Here is a 21,926-nt window from a genome sequence, read left to right on the forward strand (position 1 = left end):
ATGAATGCCCTTTGATTGATAAGCATTCCTTTTTTAAAAAAAAAAAAAAAAAACCCTCATTTTTCAAAGATGTCTCCCCACTTTCATAATCTCTGTGATGTGGATTAGAACCACAAAAACTAAACCATTTCTCATGAAACAATCGCAGGGCCAAGTCCCCAGAACATACTGGAACAGACAAACAGATGATAGGCCCCTTTCTTCTGATTCTTTCACTCTTGGCACCTTTGGCATTTCTTCCTTCTATGTGTAATTTGGCCAGAAAGGGGGGGTAAAATGCCAGTAGCAGGAATGGTTATCTGCTTTTCCAGCTTTCTGCAAAGACTCTTAAGGCAGAAATGGTGCCTGCTGGGAAAAGGCTGATGTCAGCTCTTAAGAGCACAGCTCCCTGCTAGGATAAGGAGGGCTTTGTTTTCAGCTGAACTGTGAAAATGAGAAAATGCCTCTGGCCTGACAAACAAGAAACCCACACAACAGAGGTCAGGCCTGCGACCTTTATTTAAAGGCACCACACTTCATTAGTGAAACACTTCCCTGGAACTAACAGATGCATTTAACATCACCCAGGAGTGGTCATAAATAATTTTTTTTTTTTAATTTGCTTCATTTCCATCACAGTTAAGGCTGGTCCACAAGGCTAACTGAAGAGTTAGAGGCAGTTAATGTTATATGAAACATGCTCAGATTATACTTTATTAAAGGCCCAGGCTCCCTTCTAATTTATTTTTTAAAGTAAGTACACATAATTGATATAAACTAGGGGAGGACTGACTTTTTTTAAAAAAAGAAGAAAATCCTAATTTAACAATATCCCTGTTTCTGAGTTAGATATTTAAGGTAACTAAAATTAAGGCCACAAAAATCCTCTTAAAAATCCCCAAAACACTTATGGGGGTACTTAATAAGACTGCATGTGAAAGTGCCAAACAGGAGAGAAACGGTGGGGGCAAAACTTCCCATGTTTGACCCATGCCAAGATGAGTGCAGGAGAAGAGGTGAGAGAGAGAGAACACACGGTCTGGGGAACTCTGTTCAGTTGTCTTTGATTTATGAAATCTGCAGGCGGGGAGGGGAGATGTGGCCACATATATTTGAAGATAATCCAAAAAATGTCCCTGTTTCAATGTTCGAGATGAAAGTTACCATCAGCCTGTGCCACTTACTTAAAATTGTAAAAGATTTTAAACGATAAATAAAACAATAAAAAAGGATTTTCGAGGATCAAGAAAATTCTTGCTTGTTCTTGTAGAATTCTCACCTCTACCAAGATACCATTTCAAGCCTATTTGGGAGAAGCTGAGCAGGGATTCGTCCTTCCACCGTGAGGATGTGGTTGCTGACAGCTCTTCATTACTAACGAGAGCTTAGTCCTATTTCCCTCTTCATTCTCCTTAGTGTGTTGTAACAAGAGCAGCAACTCCATCTCTCATCTCCGCCATATCTGACAGTGGTGTCCTGACAGTGCTTAATTATCAAACTGTCAAAACTAGGAAGTGCTGAGATCCCATATCAAGCGATTAAGCAGCAAATTGATACGGCTGCCATTCATATGACCGAGACCTAGTGGCTGAGAGCGTTGGTTCTGGGATCAGGGCTGTGTTCCCTGCTAGCTGGCTGTGTGACCTTGAACAAATGACACAACCTCTCTGAGCCTCAGTTTTACGATCTGTAGAAGAGGGATAATAACACCATCCACGTGATGGGGGCGTGAGGATCTGGTGACATAAAGCCCAGGAAGCACTTAGCATAGCGCTCGGTACAAAAAAGAACACAACAGACAGCTGCAGTGGTTAGTTAGCCCCAACAGAAGGATGGGAATCGCGTTCTCAGTGATGAGAAGTTTGCCCCTCTCTAAGGCATATGTGGACATTAACACAGTAAAAACATGCTTCGCCTATAAATACATGATACTATTTACCTTAGAAAGTTCCTGTTGCTAGTAGGGTCAAGCTACTAAAATAACCTCAACTTTTCAATTTCCTTTGGGTATACTTTAAATATGAAATGAGGAATTGCTCCCTTCACTTTTATGGAGTCTATGGAACAAATAAATAGTCTCTTGTTAAACCATGTCCCTGTCCATTCACGCTAAGGGACTAAAACTAAAGAGAGGCAAGAAATAGAGCCAGAAAAGGGAGACTGATCATTTTGCCAAGGATTTTACGCACATAAACCCCAAACTACAGCTACTCCAGAACTTTGGGGGTACCGTTTAGGTCCACTCCACTGCATAAAATAAAACAAAAGCCAAAGAAAACTGCCAAATCCCATTTTAGCCAAATAATAATTTGTACAGTTTTTATTATATAGCCAGCACTTCATTTCAAAGCCCTCCTCCAACCCTTCGTCAAGCTGAAAGATTTGGGATTTATCTGTTTTCTTTCCTCCCTTCTTCCATTCACTCCTCTGTAAGAAACAGTGAAATGACTGGGTCAAGGGACAAAAAGGAATGAGAATGGGGGTAGAGGGGGAAGAAGAGAAAAAAGGAGAGAGAAGAAAGAACAGAAAGGGGAGGCGCAAAGGAGAGAGAAGCCCCCGAGATTGGATCATTCACTCCTGGCTAACCCAGAATTGGCTACATCAGGCTTTTAGAAGAAACTTCAAAGGAATGACCAAGAAGCAAAGACCACAACAAGGCACACATGTCACACCAGGACAGCATTTCAAAGGGGCACCACCAGAGAGAGGAGGCAATGCTTGCTTTCATTCAGCCCTTCTCATTCATTCTGGACTGTTTTAACTCTCAGGCTGCGGCAGACGCAGCTGCATGGAGCACAAGGCTGGTGGCCATGGCTTTGATCCTGGTGTATGTTTATGGATCTTGCCCTGTTCTGAGGTCAGAGATGATTACTTTGGAAATGTACACCACTGATCACAAGGAAGATGCCTACTCTAACTGAAACAGGTGCCTAAAGAGCATGCTGTCTTCACGGGGGGTCTGATTCCATTCAGCATGAAGACCAGGCATTGGATTAGGTCAAGTGTCATCCTAAGTGCCTGAGGGCTCTCCCATGGCCATATCTGCAACTGCATGTAATTCTGTCCCAGACAAGATGCAGCTAGGGAATAATGGAACAATCGGTGCTTTGGGGGTCACATACAGCAGGCGTGATCCCAGAACCACCCCTTTGGACATGTTACCCTCTCAGAGCCTCCCCACTTCTGCTGCTGTGAAATAGAGCTGACATATCTGCCTAACTTAAAGGGTCATAGTCATCGTGAGGGTTAAATGAGATAAGTCTGGACACAGTAATACTCAATCCGCATGCCCTTCCTCTCGCAGGTGACCGACTAAGCAGCTCAAGGGCACATCCCACGACAAACCTGCACGCCCAGCAAGCTGAAAACTGCTTCATTAATGAAAGTTGGCTGTTGACTGTACTCTTTGGCAAAGAACCCTCACCAGGTCCTTCTCCGGCAAGCAGCCTAGAGAAAGTCTCAAAAACAATACGCCTCTAGCATACTGTTAAACAGCACCAATTGTTTACCTTCAAGAGTTTTTAACAAAGACACGTATGCACGAGGGTCTCCACTGCAGCCCTAACAGTATTGTAAAATACGGTTCGCCACCACTACTTCACCATCCAAGCCCAAGGGATTGGTTGAATTGGCACATGCATGCAGTGGAGCACTACGCAGCTGTGAAGAAGAACGAGGCCCTGGAATGAAAAGCTTTCCAAGATAGACTGTTAAATGATACAAACAATACTCAAATGAGTATGTGAAGTATGCTACCTTACATGTAAGATAGAGGGGAGAGGAGAAAAGTCATATATCTGCTTCCTTTAACAAAAATAAAAACACAAGGGGAATTACCTACAAGCAGTGGGAGGGAAACTGGGGAAAGGGGCAGCGGTGGGGCAGAAACCTTTCCCAATTAACTTTTTTGTTTGTTTGTTTTGACTTTGAGGAGTGCATTCATGTTTTACCTATTCAAAAAAATACAATTAAATGTATGAGGATGGGAAAAAATGTCAAAATGCAAATAAATAGCATGATGACATGGAAAGGACGGAAAGGGAAATAACTTTGAAGTTGGTACTTTGACTATTGTACTCGGTGCAGAAGAAAAAGGAACTGCCAACCCATTGAACTTGTTGGAGTAGGTTTGTTTCTTGTAGTGGTATGAGCACAGCAATTCTGAAGCTATTTTACGCAGGACTGAACACATAAGTAAATGTGTTGATGTTGTTGGAACCCAGGGTTTTACTGTGGAAGAAGGAGGTACAGATATGGACTGGGGAAAGGTGGGGAAGAACTCTGGTTAGAATTGGAGTATCGTTAGGAACTCAGTGTTTCCTAACTCTTTCCACTGAAAGGGTCAGCAAACTGCTGTTCAGTAGCGTAGACAACACGCGTGACTTCTGAGCCCTTGAAAGGCAGGTTATGTGGCTGAGGAACTGAATTTTTCATTTTATTTAATTTAAAATTTAAAAAGCCGCACATAGCAGTATTGTTCACAATTGCCAAGAGATGGAAACAATCTAAAGGTCCTTCAACAGACGAGTGGATAAACCAAATGTGGTACATACACACAATGGAATACTACGCAGCAGTAAGAAGGAACGAAGGCCTGAAACATACAACAACATGGATGAACCTTGAAGACATAATGCTGAGTGAAATAAGCCAGACACGAAAGGAGAGATATTGTAAGTTACCACTACTCTGAACTCCATGTAAAATGTAAAATAAGTGTCTTATAATGTAGAATACAGGGGACCTAGAGATAGATACACACTAGTGAAGGGGGAATGATAATCTAATATGCACAGATATGATAATGAGGGTGAACTTAATGGTATGGGGATGGTCAGGTATGACTGGTTTCTTAATGGGATTATAAGTATCAGTGATGCACTGAAGGCAAACATGTTCGTAAATGGTTGTTTAAATGCATGTAATCCACAGAGTAGCATCAGAAACCTAAATAAGTATTAGCATGAGATATTTATCAGGTATGACACCGGTGCAGAGGGTTAACAACAGAGTGGTATGGAAAAACTATCCATTACATATTAACGATTATATTTAATAGGAACACCTTACCAACACTACACTAATACTAGGGATGAATAATTAGCAGCTGATAAGAGCTCCAGGATGTATCATGTTATGATAATTGTTTAAAGTTGAGAGTAATGATTATACAACTAAGTGAAGATAATGTAGGAAACTGACCATTTATCTTGGGATAGAATATATATTAAGTGAAATTACGAACCTAGTACTTAATAAATCAAGCCCTCAACTTGAGGTCTGCTCTTGTGAAACCTAGGGTTGTAAATGGGAGGCTGAGCCCTCCTATAATTATGCCTGAGAGGCACCTCCAGGGAACCTCTTTTCTTGCTCAGAGGTGGCCTTTCTCTCTCTAAGCCCAACTCAGCAAATAAATTCATTAACCTCCTGCCACAGGGGAAATGATTCCCAGCGGAATGACTCTCCCTGGCAACATGGGACATGGCACCCAAGAATGAGCCTGGCCCTGGCAGTGAGGGACTGAAAATGCCTACTTGACCAAAAAGGGGAAAAAGGAAAGGTAATAAGCCGAGGTCACAGTGGCTGAGAGACCCCAAATAGAATTGAGAGGCTATCCTGGAGGTTTCTCTTATGCAAGCTCCAGCTAGACATCCCAAATGGCCACAGTATGCCATGCCCTTACCAACAGTAGTCCCCAAATACCTAGGTCCCTACCTGAGATTCTATAAGAGATTCACTCACTAAGTTTTATCTTTCAGAAACTTAAATCCACCAGAGCATTCCTATGCCAGACAAGTCCTAAAACCCAGAGGCAACAGCTTCTTTAAGAACAATAATCAGATGCAGCCCCTTTCCCCATACTGTTCATATCCCCTTTCAATATGAACAAGTCATGGTGCTCACTGCCTAGATACCCCTGAAGACAGAGAAAGGGCTTAAGTGATAGGAAGGGGTAGCAACAAACAAGATAAGATTTAACAAAGGTCTATGAATACTGAAACTTTATATAAATATATATATTTTTAGATGCTGGGGTGTTGGGATGGCTGGAAGGAGGTAAATGACATGGTGGAACTGTAAGCTAAACATCCTTTGAGATTTGCTCTATAGCTATTCATTGAATTATGCTTTGAAAATCATCACCTTTCTGTATATACATTATATTGCATAATGGGGAAAAGAACTGAGACTGTGGAACTGTAACCCATAACAATTTTTAAAATCACCTATAGAACTGCTTGTTGAGCTGTATGTGTAGAGTTAACACCTTTCTATTATATTTTACAATAATGGAAATAGCTGAAGTTATAAAACTGTGACCCATAACATTCTTTGAAATCTGCCAGCTACTTGTTAAACTGTACTTTGAAAGTCATCACTCTTGTGCATATTTGTTAAAGGTCACAATAAAAAATGCATTAAAAAAAAAAAAGTCACACGTGGCTAGTGTCTACCCTATCGGGCAACTCAAGTCTAAAAGCAATGACAGCAAAGGAGCAGTAAGAACACCAAGCACCAAGCCAAGATCTTGGTGTCGAAATATTCTTTGTGAAAAGGAATCAGGGTTCCTCGGAGAAAGGGCTGAGTCCACAGAGGTGGCAGGTAGGTTATAAGATGAGTCTAGGACATATTATTTGCAAGTAAGAGAGTTCTTACAAAAAAAAAAAAGGAGGCATATTGCAGGGAAACAGCAGCTCTTGAGAGTTTATTTCAAGGTGGCTCTTACTTGCCAAATCTGAATAAAAGAGGACTCTCTCAGTCCATATGGATAATAACTAAACATAGACAGACAGAAAGACGGGGAAAGGGAGGGTTCTTTCTTCCCAGTTCACAACTTTGAAAACCAGGGCCTTAAAAAATATTACTTATTAACATGTTCACAAGACAAACCCCACTATACTCCTGCCCTACCTGCTAACCTACAATCTAGTCTTTCCAAATGGCAGATAGAGCACTTTTTTTTTTGCTTCTCTCTTTTTCTAAATTCAGTTTTATTAAGATATCTTCACATATCATACAGTCATCTGTGGTGCACAATCAACTTTTCAAGTACCACCATACAGCTCTGCATTCATCACCCAAACCTCTTTTTTGAACATTTTCCTTATACCAGAAAAAGTAAAAATAAGAATAAAAAATAAAAGTAAAAAAGAACACCCAAATCATGCCCCCCACCTCCCACCCTATCTTATATTTAGTTTTTGTCTCCATTTTTCTACTCATCCATCCATACACGGGATAAAGGGAGTGTGATCCACAAGGCTTTCACAATCACACTGTCACCCCTTGTAAACTACATTGCTATACAGATAGAGCACTTTTAACTCCCCAACACACATTCATGTTATTAACACTTTTCTTAGGAAACAAACAAACCAAAGATATTTCTCAGGATATTCGTCTAACCATATTAATCAGAAAATTAATAGAGTTCAAATGACCCAAATTATTAGGGACTGGAAAAAGAGCCAAAGAATTCTCATTATTCAATTTCAGGAGAAAAATCACTAAGGAAACCCGTCCTCTCTCTCTCTCTCTTTTTTTTTTTTTTTATTTTTCCATAGAATCAAATCAAATGAAATTTAATCACCATCTCTGTAGCCTCCTGCTCTGGCTCACTGCCACTCAATCTCTCCATCACTCAACTGGAAAATATCTCAATATGATGGTGATTCTGAAATGCAGCCAAAGCATGCATCTTTGAGACCCTCTTAGCTAGCTGCCAAAACTGTTTTTCAACCACACTCCTCCCCCAGAATTATTGTGATTTCTTAAGTGATAAAATAAACAAAACACATGTTCATAACACACTCTTAGCAGGTCCTAAGAAGATAAAAAGCAAAAATCATTTTGTAATCTATCTAAAGAGACAAATATACCCGGCCATCCTTTTCCAAATAAACTTGAATCTGTAATTTATCACAGAAAACTTTTTAGACACTTTAAATAAAAAGGAGGGAATATACTATGGCTCAAATAGGAAGCATTTCAATAAATCAAGCAGTACCTAAACTAAATACCCTACAACATGAAGAAGTGAAACACACAGCATCTTCTCAATTTGCCCGTGAAATCTGTCATTAGGCTCTTAGAAGACACACAGAGAAACATTTGGTAATGTTACTGAAATTAACAAGTAGCCCACAGTAAACCACTGATACACAAAATGAACTAGCCAAACACCTTCTTCCGGTTTAAAAAGCCACCCATAAAATTCGAAACCAGAGAGTCAAATACCTGGGGGTGTTGCTGTTTCTATTTTCCTAAAACTTTCCGTAGTGATGTCAGTTGTGAGCTGTACATGAAATTTAAGCAATTCTTTTTCTATTATTTAATGCTTAAAACTGTCCATAGTGCCATCATAGACTCATACTTCAAGGTCACATTTGTAACTGCCTAAGGAGTTACAAAATCATTTTCTAAGTGCTTTAACATTCTAATGATATTATCAGTGACCAAAACTGAATGCTTACTATCTGCCAGGCACTATAATGAGCATTTATAACCATCCTTTGGGGCAGGTACTATCACCATCATTGAAAGATAAAGCACTTGGGATTTAAACCCAGGCATTCTGACTATCGATATAAAGCACACACTCTCAAACATTAAATTCAGCGTGGTAGTATTCTTATTCTCTGCTACCAGTATCTGAATACTGGAATATTATTATAGTAGAATAATGCAATATTATTATACACAGTATTTATATTATAAATAATAATATTTTTTTTAAATAGCAGCCACCAACTGAATGCTATACTGTGCTAAATTTTTGCCGATTTTAAGTCTAATCCTCACAATCGTTCTATGCATTAACTATCATCATTGCCATTTTTACAAATAAGGAATTTGGGGCCAATAAATTAAGTGACTTGCCCAAGGCCTCACAGCTGGTTAGTGGCAGAATTAGGATTTAAACTAAGGCACCGTTCGAGTCCAAAAGCATACTATGCCAGCTCCCCCACTTCCTTCCTTTATTAAAAAAAAAAAAGGCCAAATTTCTCTTACTTGGGTTTGGGGAAAGGAGGTGGGAGAGAACAAGAAAATTCTCAGTAGTGAAAGAATGAACTCCAAATAGTTAAGCAACCAGGATTTAAATTATGAGCCTCTCCCTGTTTTGTGAGAGTTCATTGTTTTGCATTGCCTTGGTGCTAGATTCCTGATTGTAGCAAATTCCAGGGCCCCAGACTGCAGGCTCAGCCTCTGACTAACACTACAGTGATTTATTTGAGGATAAATACCTCTGTCAGTGTCTTATGACTGCACACAACAGTCCAAGCAGAGTGGAATGCGTGGAATGCCCAGGCCTGCTGCAGCTGAGGCAGCAGAGGGCTGGCGGGAGGGGCAGGGCCGCCTCTAACTGCGGAACAGCAGCTCCGCCAATGGGAAGCAGGGGACGCTGGGAGCTTTACATTCCTGCCAGAAATAGCAGCATTCTCAGAAACAAGAACTGGGAAAGAAGAGCATCTTGAATGATTCAAAACAACAATTCCCTGGGTTTTATCCATCCTTGGGAAAGGAGCTTGGGGAATGGAGGGGAAGGAGTAGGATCTTTTTACCTGGACATACATAGCTACCCCTTCCGCTATTCAGAGATGCATCACCATGTCTGATCAGAGACCAATATCTGGTGACAACAACACATGGCATGATTACCGGTGCAGACTCTGCTGGGCAGCTGGCTTGGTATCGCTTAAGTCCTGAAAACCCGGGGAAGAAGCACTTCACTCCCTTTGCCAGAAGTGTGTGTGTGCCAGGAAGAGAACACAAAGAAGCCAGAACCCAGTTCACCAGAAGCAAGTTAGTTTGCAAATACACACGTGGTAATGCTCCATAGAAGTGGAGAACTTTAGTTCCTGCCCGTTCATCTCACTAAAGGAAAGTGAGGCCCAAAGAGTTGAAGCAATGTTTTTCCGGACTGTAGAGAGCTTTGGTGGCAGATCGAGAACCGGTACCCACGTCTCCTGGCTCCAAGACTTGTTCTCCCTCCACTACTATAGCAAACATCAGATGTAATGAGCTTTATCTTAAAACACAAAAAGACATCTTTCTCAAAGCCCAAAAGGACACTGTTGGGACATATGCTTGATATCAATGTTAAAGTTCTTGAACTTGATAGCTGTAATTGAGATGGCTGCATAAGTGAACATCCTTGTTTGCAGGAGATGTACATGGGAGTGTTGAGTGTTGGGGAGCATGATGCGGGCAACCTACTCTCAAATGTTTAGAAGACAGAAAGATGGGTGGATGGATAAATGGATAGGAAGGGAGGGAGGAAAAGAAAGAGAGAGAAGGAAGGAAGGAAGAAAAGAGAAGGAAAGAGGAAAAGAAAGAGAAGGAAAGAAGAAAGAAAAGATGGACAAAGACAGGAAGGGGAGGGAGGAATGAAGGAAAAGAAAAAGAAAAAAGGAAGGAAGGAAAGAAAGAAAAGAGAAAAAGAGAGAAAGAAGGAAAGAAAGAAAAACAGAAGGAAGGAGGCAAGGAGGGGAGGAAGGAAGGAAATAAAGGAGAGAGGGATGGAGGGAGGGAAGGAAGGAAGGAAAAGGAAAGGAGAGACAGGGCGGGAGGGTGGGAGGAGGGAAGGGAGAGAAAGAGGGAGAGAAAAAAGAAAAGAGAAGAAATAACAAATATAGTAAAAGGCTAAAAGTTGGTAAACCTGGGTATGTTGGAGTACTACGTATTGTTTATATTTTTTGCAACTTTCCTGTAATTTGAAATCATTTCAAAATTAAAAGCAAAACAAGAAAGCCACCTTTCTTTTTTTGGGAAGGCCTCAAGTTGACATCACGAACACACAAGATGAGAATCAATACCTCTTCATGTGTACAATTCTCGACCCCTAAATAAAAAATTGTACAGTCATCTGCTCAGGTGCTAACCTTTCCCTCTATTTCTCTGGCGACTAAAGACATTGTCCAAACACTGATTCCCCTAACCCCAAACACTGCAGACAAGGAAGAAAAAAGCAAAAGTTTTCAAACCGCCGCCCCCTAGAAGCTGTAATGGAAAGTTAACTTCCATAGAGAAGATACCTGAGAGGTCCCACAAGTGCATGGGAAAGAAATAAGATTTTGCCTTTCTATGATGCTTAAAATCCGTTTAATACCTCCCGGTGGCAGACGAGCACTCTTTATCCTTTCACTTCATAATCGGCATAAACCTCGGCTACACAGGGCGGCAAGGGGAATACGGCCCACCCGCCAGAGGGAGCCGGGACTTACAGGTGGGGGCTGAAGATGCGGCTCATCTTGGAGACGGGGTCGCTGTCACAGTCGGGGCCGTCGTCCCCGGGCTCCATGCTGAACTTCCTCTTGCTGGGGCTGATAGGAGGGGGCCCCGTGCGGTGACTCGCGAGGCCAGAGGTGACGGGCAGCGTCTGCATCCTGGGCTCGCCCCTGAGCGCGGCTTCACCTGCGCGGGGAGAGAGGGCGCGTCACCCAGCAGCAGAGCAGGGCCCCGCCGCGGCCCCCCGGGCTCGCCCGCCCGCCCGGCCCCGTGCAAAATTACTCCCAGTGGAAAGTTTTGGCAGCGACGGGCTGCCTGCCATTCTGAGAATACGGTCCCAGCACACTGCTAGCTGCCAAGCATGAGACGTTTTACATAAACGTGCTTTCTTAGCACCCGAACTCTTTAGGGTAGAGTTTAAAAATACAAGTTGCAATAAAGGGACTTCACTGTAAACAGGCGCAAAAGTTCATTGAAAACATGAAAGGTCTTTGGATTTGTGGGTATTCGTCTCTCCACTTACAAGAGAATAACCTAACCCCTACTAGTTCATGAAATCACTGTGCCAAACTCATTTTTCTTGCTTGTTGCATTTCTATTATATTTTGGTATGTTATTTTTTTTTTAAGAATGAGGAAAATATATGGGTTCATAGTTCACATACTTTCCAAAAAAAACTTGAAAGAAATAAAAACACATGGTTTCATGGTAATAAACATTTTCTTCTTGCAGTGTGCTAAAAATGGCTTAAAAACATTATGATTATCAGCACAAAGTTTCTGCATATAGTTTGTCACAAGCGCCATAAAGCCTAGATGTGGTTCTCAAAACAGTTTTCAAAGTGATACCCTCAATTTAGGGCTCATGTTTTGATCTAATTTGACATCTTGAGGTTTTTTGTTCCCGTTTTTAAAAGGCTTTGTGCTAGGCGATAGCTTTTTTCCTCATTATGAATTAAAATAAGCATGACTTTTTATAATAATGAAGGTTATATACCTTGTATAGTTTATAAACAGGAGTAATAATTACTTTACAAGAGAAAACTTCAAACTTTCTAAGTCATATGAGGGGGGCAACTAAACCATGCACCAATAATAACCCTTTTGTTCTATACATATTAGTTGCTAAGGCCTGAACCAATTTTTTTTCCACTTGGTCACAACTTGAGAGTCATATTAGGATAAAGTCAACTTCACCGGAGGCCTGTAGTACCTAAGAAAGGAAATCTTTGTTTGCCACCACTTACTTTCATATCATCCCAGATGTGTGGACAGTTTTAACAGTTGTGTACTTCATACACACATGACAAATATGATTTTGTTCAGAAAGAGAGTAAGGAAAAAAACCTTCTGAATGTTTACCAGGAAAAATTTAAAAAATTGCCAATTTAGTCAGCAAGACGTAAACCAGCAAATATACAGTGACCCACAAAACACCTCAACTCAGGGTTTCTTTTAAGGTTTCTGGCACTGAAGCAAACTGGAACTTTCCATTTTAAATGAAATACCTCAAAAACAGGCCCAATGTTGGCCTGCTTCTCAGAAACTCAGTATGATTTCAGTCAACCTCTACTTCCTATTTAGTAATTTTTGGTTTAAAAACAAACTGAAAAAAGCAGTGCTAATTATTGATACCTTGATATATAGAAAATATTCCCTTTCTTTTACTCTCATGCTCCACAGAGAAGGAAAAGGGTGCTGGTTTCTTTTCGTTTTTTCTTTTTTTTCCCAAAGTAAAACTTTGGTAGCCCAAGCCTGTTAACTTTTTGAGGGCCCTGATGATATTGCCCTAAAACTCAGCAATTGTAAATCAAACCCAATCAAAATGGCATAGACTGGGTATCCCCTTCACCCCAGTATTTCTCACCAGCCTTGGAGGGATAAGAGGGGACGGAGAGGACAGTACCCCACAGGATAATGGATGTTAGCAGCAGAAGTTACCATGGAAAACCACCACCATTACCACACATTCAAATCACTCCCCAAAAAGGAATAGTCACTTGTTGTTCCATCCTAAGTTGTTACACAAGGAGCAGAAGCAAAAACAACAAAAACACTCCCTGGGGACTCCCAATTTAATAAGTCAAGCCCTCAATCTTGGGGCTTGCCCTTATGAAACATTTCTGCAATGGAGAAACTAAGCCTACTTATAATTATGCCTAAGAGTCACCCCAGAGAACCTCTTTTGTTGCTCAGATGTGGCCGCTTTCTCTCAGCCAACTCTGCAAATAAACTCACTGCCCTCCCTCTTACATGGGACATGACTCACAAGGGTGCAAATCTCCCTGACAATGTGGGACACGACTCCCAGGATGAGCCTATCCCTGGCATCGTGGGATTGAGAAAGCCATCTTGACCAAAAGTGGGGAGGGAAATGTGAGAGTGAAAACCTGGTGACTGACACTCCCTTTATCCAGTGTATGGGCAGATGAGTAATAAAATAATGACAAAAAATATATAAATAATAAGGGAGGATTAGGGGTATGCAATGGTTTGGGTGTTCTTTTTTATTTTTTTTCTTTACTTTGGAGTGATAAAAATTCCTAAAATTGACTGTGGTGATGAATACACAAGTATATGATGATACTGTGAGCCACTGATTGTATACTTTGGATGGATTATATGGTGTACGAGTATATCTCAATAAAACAGCTTTTTTTTTTAAAAAAAAAAAAAACACACTCCCTGGGGAATTACTGCTTCATAGGTACAGAGTTTCTGTTTGGGGTAATGAAAAAAATTTGGTCATGGATAGTAGTGACGGTAGACAAATGTTAAGTAACGCTGCTGAACTGTACACTTGAAAATGATTAAGATGGGATATTTTATGTTACATAGGTAACTACAATTTAAGAAGAAAAAAAAAAAAAGAATGAAGTACTGATCCAAGCTACTACATTGATGAACCTTGGAAACATTATGCTAAATGAAAGAAGTTAGTCACAAAAGACGATATATTGGATGAATCTATTTGCAAGAAATGTCCAGAATAGGGAAATCCACAGAGACAGAAAGTAGATTAGTGGTTGCAAGGAAGTAGGGAAGGGGGAACTGGGAGCAACTGCTAATAAATCCCGGGTTTCTTTTTGGAGGGATGAAAATGTTCTAAATTAACTGTGGTGAAGGTTGTACAATTTAGTGAATATGCAAAAAACCACTGTGTTGTACAACTTAAATTAGGTGAATTGTATGCTATATGACATATATCTCAGTAAAGCTGTTTCCCACCCCCATGCCACCCAAATATTTATAAATAACTGACAGAAGGTCCCAGTACTATTAGATCTTTTCTCTCACAGGTTTTTGTTTGTTTGTTTGTTTAATTATTCAGTTTGACTGAGCTATATTCACATACCATACAATCATCTATGGTGTATAATCAACTGTTAATAGTACCATCATGTAGCTGTGCATTCATCACCCCAACTTATTTTCTGAACACTCCAAGAAGAATGAAAATAAGAAAAGAATGAAAATGAAAGAATAAAAGAATGAAAATGAAAATGAAAGAATGAAAATAATAAAAAATAAAAGTAAAAAAGAATAAAAAATAAAAGTAAAAAAGAACACCCAAATCTCCCTCCCTCCCATCGCACCCTATTTTTCATTTAGTTTTTGTCCCCATTTTTCTACTCATCCATCCATACCCTGGATAAAGGGAGTATCTCTGACAGGTTTTAAACACTCACTGCTGAACAAATAAGGAGAATAGGCATCCATTACTTTTCCCTGAAATAAAAACAAACCTTTTGTTATTGTAGTTATATTTCCCTACAATGCTCAAGTCAGAGAATTTTTAAAACGTTATTTATTAAGCTTTTTAAAAAATCATATCAGAGAACTGCATGAAGGTACACAGGCAGTTGGATTGAGAGTCCTATGAAAGCTACAGCCCAGCTTTGAATCAGGGTTTGTCTGCGTGCCATTACTTGCCAAAGGCTGTGTGATATACTGTCAGAAAAACTGATGATGAAATTTATACAGACAAGGAGAGAAAAAAAAAATACACACCAAAAAGAACTTATCTTCAGAAGTATACAAAGACTTTTTTTTCTTTTGCACTAATATGAATTCTAACCACAATGGTTTTGGTAATTGAAGAAGGAGAAAAGATTATTTTCCTTTTCTAAGAATAAACAGAAGGGAGGTTTGAGCTGTTTTAGTAACCCAGTATTTTGAGTTTTTCAAGTTGGCTTAGCTACAACTGTTAATTTCATTTTTTTTTTAATTCACAATGATAAGTAAAGAATTTCAATTTTTTAAAAATATATTTTGGCTTTTTAATGAAAATAATTCTACCTAGGTATGAGATATTGAAGAAAAGTGCCTAACATAAAATTATTTAGCTGCTGTATTTAGTTATGCTGCCATGACTAAAAATATCCCTTCGGAATGAAGTGCCAATACATGCTAAACAGAGATGAACCTTGAAAACATCATGCTGAGTGAAATATGCCAGACACAAAAAGACAGATATTATATGATTCCACTTATATGAAATAGCTAGAATATGCAAATTCACAGAGACAAAAAGATTAAAAGTTACCAGGCGCCAGAGGGAAGGGAAATGGGGAGTTATTGAGTACAGAGTTTCTGTTTCAAATGATGAAAAGGTTTTGGTAATGGACGGGAGCAATGGTAACATAACACTGTGAATGTAATTAAAACCACTGTACATTAAAAGTGATTACAATGGGAATTTTGTTTCATATATACATTACCAGGCACACAAAAATATTCCTTAAATATTTTCCCCAAAGGAAGATGAACAAAGATTTTGGCTCAAGATTTTATAATAATCAGCATATATTAATTTCAATGAAAAAAAAAGTTTAATAGAGAGAAAGAAAACAAAAAGAAAATAACTTAGATTTCTGCCATGCTGTATATTGATTATGATAGCACATGAAAATGCTGCTTTCAAAGTCAGAATGGAAAGTGGGGAGGAGACTCAGGAAAATGTATCCTAATTCTGGGCTTCCATTATATTTCAAAGATTCTAAGACTCTCCATTTCCTACATTTTTATATCTCTAAGATTGAAGGTTGTGTTACAATTAATCGGCATGTCATCGTTCAACTGGTAAGATTTTTTCTTAGTAATACATGAAATAATGACTCACTTTACAAAGGATGGAGTCCTAGGCTGGATGAAAGACAACTGAATCATATGACTTTCAAAAGAGCAAATAGCTTGAGCCTCAGTTTCTTCATTTGTAAAATCAAATAGTTCAATTAGATCATCGTGATGGCCTAACATGGCCTCTAAAAGTCTCTATTCTACATAAAGTATCCCTTATACTGATCTAGAAACATTTCATTAAAATTTTACAGAATGGGCTTTACTTGGTAGGAAGAAAAACAGATTCACCTAAGTACAGTTAACTAATAATTTACATTCATAGCTGAAGGATATTTAATTAAAAATCAAGTATACTTAGACAAGGATTCCCGCTTTCACCACTGCTATTCAACATTGTACTGAAAGTGTGAACCAGAGCAAAGAGGAAAGAAAAATAAAAGGCATCCAAGTAAGAAGTAAAAGTATCTTTATTCACAGATAACTTGATCCTGTATAGAGAAAATCCCGAGCATCTATAAGAAAGCTACTAGAGCTAATAAATGAATTCAGCAAAGTAACAGGGCACAAGATCCGTATGCAAAAATCAGTGGTATTTCTATACACCAGCAATGAACGATCTAAAAAGGATATCAAGTAAACAATTCCATTTACAATACCAAATAAAAGTATCATATATCTAGGAATGAATTTAACCTAGGATGTAAAGGATTTTTACAAAAAAAACTACAAAACACTACTGAAAGAAATTAAAGACAACCTAAATAAATAGAAAGATATTCTATGCTCATTAAGACTTAATATCATTAAGGGTGCAATTCTACTCAAAATGATTAAAAGATTTAACACAATCCCAATCAAAATTCCCAGAGCCTTCTTCACAGAAGTGCAAAAGCTAATTATCAAATTCATGTGAAAGGGCAAGGGATCCCAAATAGTCAAAACCATCTTGAAAAAGAAGAATAAAGTTGGAGGATGCAAACTAGCCAATTTTGAAACTTACCACAAGCACTGTGGTACTGGCATTCAGACAGATATACAAACCAATGGTATCGAATTGAGAGCGTAGAAATACGCCCACATGTATATGGCCAGCTGAATTCCAACAAGGGTGCCAAGTCCATTCCATGAGGAAAGAAGAGTCTCTTCAATAAATTGTACTGGGAAGACTGGATACCCACAAAAGAATGAAGGTGGATCCCTACCTCACACCATATACAAAAATTAACTCAAAATCGATCAAAAGCCTAAATATAAGAGCTAGAAGTATAAAACTCTTAGAAGAAAACATAGGGAAGTATCTTCAGGACCTTGTATGAGGCAATGATTCTTAGAGTATACACCAAAAGCATGAACAACAAAAGGAAAAATAAACTGGACTTCATCAAAATTACAACCTGTGGGCATCAAAGGACATTATAAAGTAAGTAAAAACACAACCAAAAGAATGAGAAAAAACATTGAGAAAACATGTATCTATTAAAGGTTTAATATCCAGAATATATAAAGAACTCCTACAACTCAACAACATAAAGACAGACAACTCAAATTAAAAATGGGCAAAGGATTTGAATAGACATTTTTCTCTAAAAAAGATATACAAATGTCCAATAAGTACATGAAAAATTGCTCCACATCATTAGTCGTTAGGGAAATGCAAACTAAACCACAATGACATTCCACCTCACACCCACCAGAATGGCTATTTTTTTTTTTAATGGAAAATAACAAGTGCTGATGGGGATGCAGAGAAATAGGAACCTTAGTCATCGGTGGTAGGAATGTAAAATGGTACAGCCGCAGTGGAAATCAGTTTGGCAGTTCCTCAGAGATCTAAACATAGAACTACCATGTAACCCGCAATCCCACTTGTAGGTATATACACAAAAAAAAAACTGAAAGCAGGGACTCAAACAGATACCTGTACACCAATGTTCACAGCAGCATTATTCACAATAGCCAAAAGGTGGAAGCAGCCCAAAAGACTATCAGCGGATAAATGACTAAACAAAATGTGGTATAGATTCATATAATGGAATGTTATTCAGCCATACAAAGAAATGGAGCTCTAATCCATGCTACAACATGGAGGACCCTTAAAGATACTGTGTTGAGTGAAATAAGTCAGACACAAAAGGGACAGATATTCTATGATTCTACTTATATGAAATAACCAGAAGAAGCAAATTCAAAGACAGAAAGTCAAGTATAGGTTAGGGCAAAGGGCAGGAGGAATGGGAAATAAATGCATAATGGGTATAGGGTTTTTTACCTGGGGTGAAGGGTAAGTTCTGGTAATGGACAGTGGTGAGGGTACTGCAATATTTTGAATGTGATTAACCCCACTGAATGGTACGCTTCAGAGTGGGTGAGATGGGAATGTTTTTGTTGCATATGTGTTACAACAATTTTTAAAAAAAGAAAGAACAGCTAAAAAGACAATGACCATAAATGCAATATCTGATCCTAGATAGTATCTAATAATGGAGGAGAAAGGGCTCAAAAGGACATTAATGGGACATATGAAAAAAATTGGAATGTATATCAATGTTAAATCTCTTGAACTTGATAAATGTACTTAAGTAAGGTGACTACATAAGTGAAAATCCTTGTTCTTAGAAAACAGACATGGAAGTACTAAGTGTTCAAGAAGCATGATGTATATAACCTAATGTCAGATGTTCAGAAAAGATAGACAGATATATACAAACAGACAGAGAGACGGGTGGAGAGACAGATGGATAGAATGATACAGCAAATGTAGCAAACTTTAAAATTTATTGAGTCTGGGTATCTAGGGGGGAGTAGGGGGTATGTTGGAGTTCTCTGTACGGGTACTGTGTATTTTTAGCAACTGTCCTGTAGATTTGAAATCATTTCAAAATAAAGTTAAGGAAAAAAGCAATAGACGACTCTATCTAAAACAAGAAAAGCCAGTGTTCCAGCTTCATTCATTGGTTCAAATGCTGTAAGAGAGTTGTAGGTAGTCAACTGAAACCTAAGATAAAATGTAATCTGGTCCACAAAACGCAGATTAGACTCAGAGGATTGAATACTCCAGCCTGAGACCCTCAAAATAAGAGAGGAGGCAGCTGAGTTTTCAGAGAGACTAGCTGAATCTCCCCAGGTGACAATGACAGTCCATCATATGGCAAGACATGGCACCCTCAAATCTCTCAACTCCTGTACCAGCACCTCTGCACCAACTCTGTGGGCAGACTGCCGAAACAAGGATTTGCAACTGCTTTTAAGATGATGGCATGACTCAAGAGAAATTAATCAAAGTCAAGGTATTTAGTGTCATTTTAGGGAGATAAGTCAAACAGCACCAGGAGGGATGACAACGTCTTTATGTTTATGTGGAAGGGGAAAGGAGTACCAGACTAAAAAGGATCTTACTGTAATTTTTCAGGATAAGATTTTTTAACAAAAATCCATAATTTAACAAAATTTCCACAACTCAGATCTTTGCTGTGTCGGAGACTTTATGTGCAACTCCCACCCAGGCATCCACCTGCCTTATGGTACCTGAACCTAAATCAAAGGAATAAAACCACAGCTCAGTCTACCAAGCAAGGCCCCCTGTTACACTGATTGGACGCTGCCTTCTGTCTGACCGCAGCCTGCGGCCCTCAGACTGACATCACCCTCCTGGCAAGATAAAACGAGTGTACTCTGGCATTTCACAATCCTTCTCAAATCTCACAAACTCATTACTGTACAGAGCGGTGTCTGTGCAGGACAGAAGCCCCAGCAGCCAGTTGCTTACTCATTTCTTTCAAAGAATACTTCTTTGTCCCCCACGCTAGCAGCTGGGGATAAGACACAGTGAAGTCCATCTCTTTGAAATAGTTCCCCTTGCGGCTGTCCCCATGCTGGTGAACTCCTCTCTTTCTCTTACAGGAGGGCTGCTGGGCAACATATGTGACTTAGCCCAAGCGAGCCAAGAGAGATCAAATATGTGACATATGGTCTGCCATGGGACGAGGCAAACGTGGACACGGGGTTCCCCCACTCGGGGACCTGGCTCCTCTTTCCCACCACCCTGCAGCTTGCAACACAGGCCATTGCTCGCAAGCAGCCTCTGAACTGGCAGGGCCTGAAATTACATCCCGAGAGGCCAAACCTTAGGGAAACCTGGCTCTGGTCCAGTCATGAGGCTGGGGGCAAGGCTGTGCTGAATGCAGACCCCTGACGGAGATGGCTTGGAGCAGCTCTGATCTTTTCTTCAGGGCAACAATGAGATTGTTGAGGAAAAACAACAACAACAAACAACAAACACAACCCACTTACCAACTGCTTATAATATAATGATGGTGATAATAGCCACAACACAGTAAAACTCATGGAGTTAAAACACAGGCCACTTTAACTAGAATTCCACTTCATCAAAATAGTCCCGTAAACCTTATGCTTTGTCAGAGCTTTCCTGAGTCTTAGATTAGTCTATTTCATTTTAAAGCATCTTAAAACATTACCTATTTTTCTGCATTTCCCTAATAGCACTGAAGAGCTGTAAGAATGAGACGGGTAAGAGCAGAAGAGTGAGACCCATCTTTACGGCTATGGAAACAAGTGTTTTAAGAATCAGAGGGGAGGGAAGGAAAGGGAAGAATTTGAGAATTATTAATCACAAAGCTGATTAATAGAAGAGCTGGAAGGAGAGCCCTGGGATTCATTCCCCAGTTTCCATATTCTTTCTAGCTGTACGTACGGGATGCTTTACCAGTTAAGGAAGACTAGAGGAAGGAAGACAGGTCAGGGAAGGAAGAGAGAGAAAGGGGCAATGAGGGAGGGAGAGGGAAGGGAAGAAGGCAAGTTGAAGGGGAGGGAGAGGAAAAGGGTGAGGAAGAGAGAGGAAGGAACAGGGAGGAGAGAGCAGGGGGGGAGGAGGAGGAGGAGGAGGGGAGAAGATAGGGGAAGAAGAGGGTAGAAGGAGGAGAGAGCAAGACTGGTACCTATGTCTGACTCAAGATAAAGGTCTTTACTTTGGAACCAAACAGCTTTCACCATGTGGTCTAGCCTGGTGTGTCCTGACTCACGTAACACAGCAGAACCCAGGCTGAGACAAAAGAAATCCCATGCGCGGACGCCACTTCCGGAGTACCTGAGTAGAGGAAACAGGTGGGCTGGCCCTGAGAGTGGACTTTTTGGAAAAGTTTGTAGATGCATGTTGTGTGCCACCCTGAGACAGGGCTCCCTCTGAAAAGAGAAGATGTCTGGAGTCCCTTCTGGGTTGTGTTTTGTTTTAATTTTTAGAGAGGTTGTGGGTTTACAGAACAATCATGAACAAAATCCAAAATTGACATCCACCATCAACACACCTTGCATTGATGTGGAACATTTGTTACAATTGATGATAGCATGTTCTTATAATTGTACTATTAATTAAAGTCCATGGATTAACTTAGGGTTCACTGTTTGTGTAGCGTAGTTCCACAATTTTTTTTTTTTTAATTTTTATTCTGTAATCATACATACAATCTAACATTTCCCCCTTCTGGTTTTAAACATCTGTAATTCTATAGAGAATAGAAGGGAAAGGAGAAAAAAATTCCCAAGATATGGTAAAATGTCTATAATTCCCAATATCCATTTTGACTATGTATCAAAATGTTTTAAATAAATTGGACAGAAAGG

The 21,926-nt window shown here is 39.7% G+C and overlaps 1 protein-coding gene across 3 annotated transcripts in view; it reads right to left on the reverse strand.

The window, feature by feature from the left end:
* The window catches only part of VGLL4 (vestigial like family member 4), a 184,520-nt gene that overhangs the window by 31,310 nt on the left and 131,284 nt on the right, over window positions 1-21,926 (reverse strand). For all 3 annotated transcript variants that reach the window (XM_037802058.1, XM_037802067.1, XM_037802052.1), the window contains one exon: window positions 11,205-11,394. In XM_037802058.1, coding sequence (XP_037657986.1) covers window positions 11,205-11,394 — 190 coding nt within the window. The remainder of the gene's footprint in view (window positions 1-11,204; window positions 11,395-21,926) is intronic.

This window comes from Choloepus didactylus, chromosome 1 (assembly GCF_015220235.1).
Source record: "Choloepus didactylus isolate mChoDid1 chromosome 1, mChoDid1.pri, whole genome shotgun sequence".
Taxonomy (NCBI): domain Eukaryota; kingdom Metazoa; phylum Chordata; class Mammalia; order Pilosa; family Megalonychidae; genus Choloepus; species Choloepus didactylus.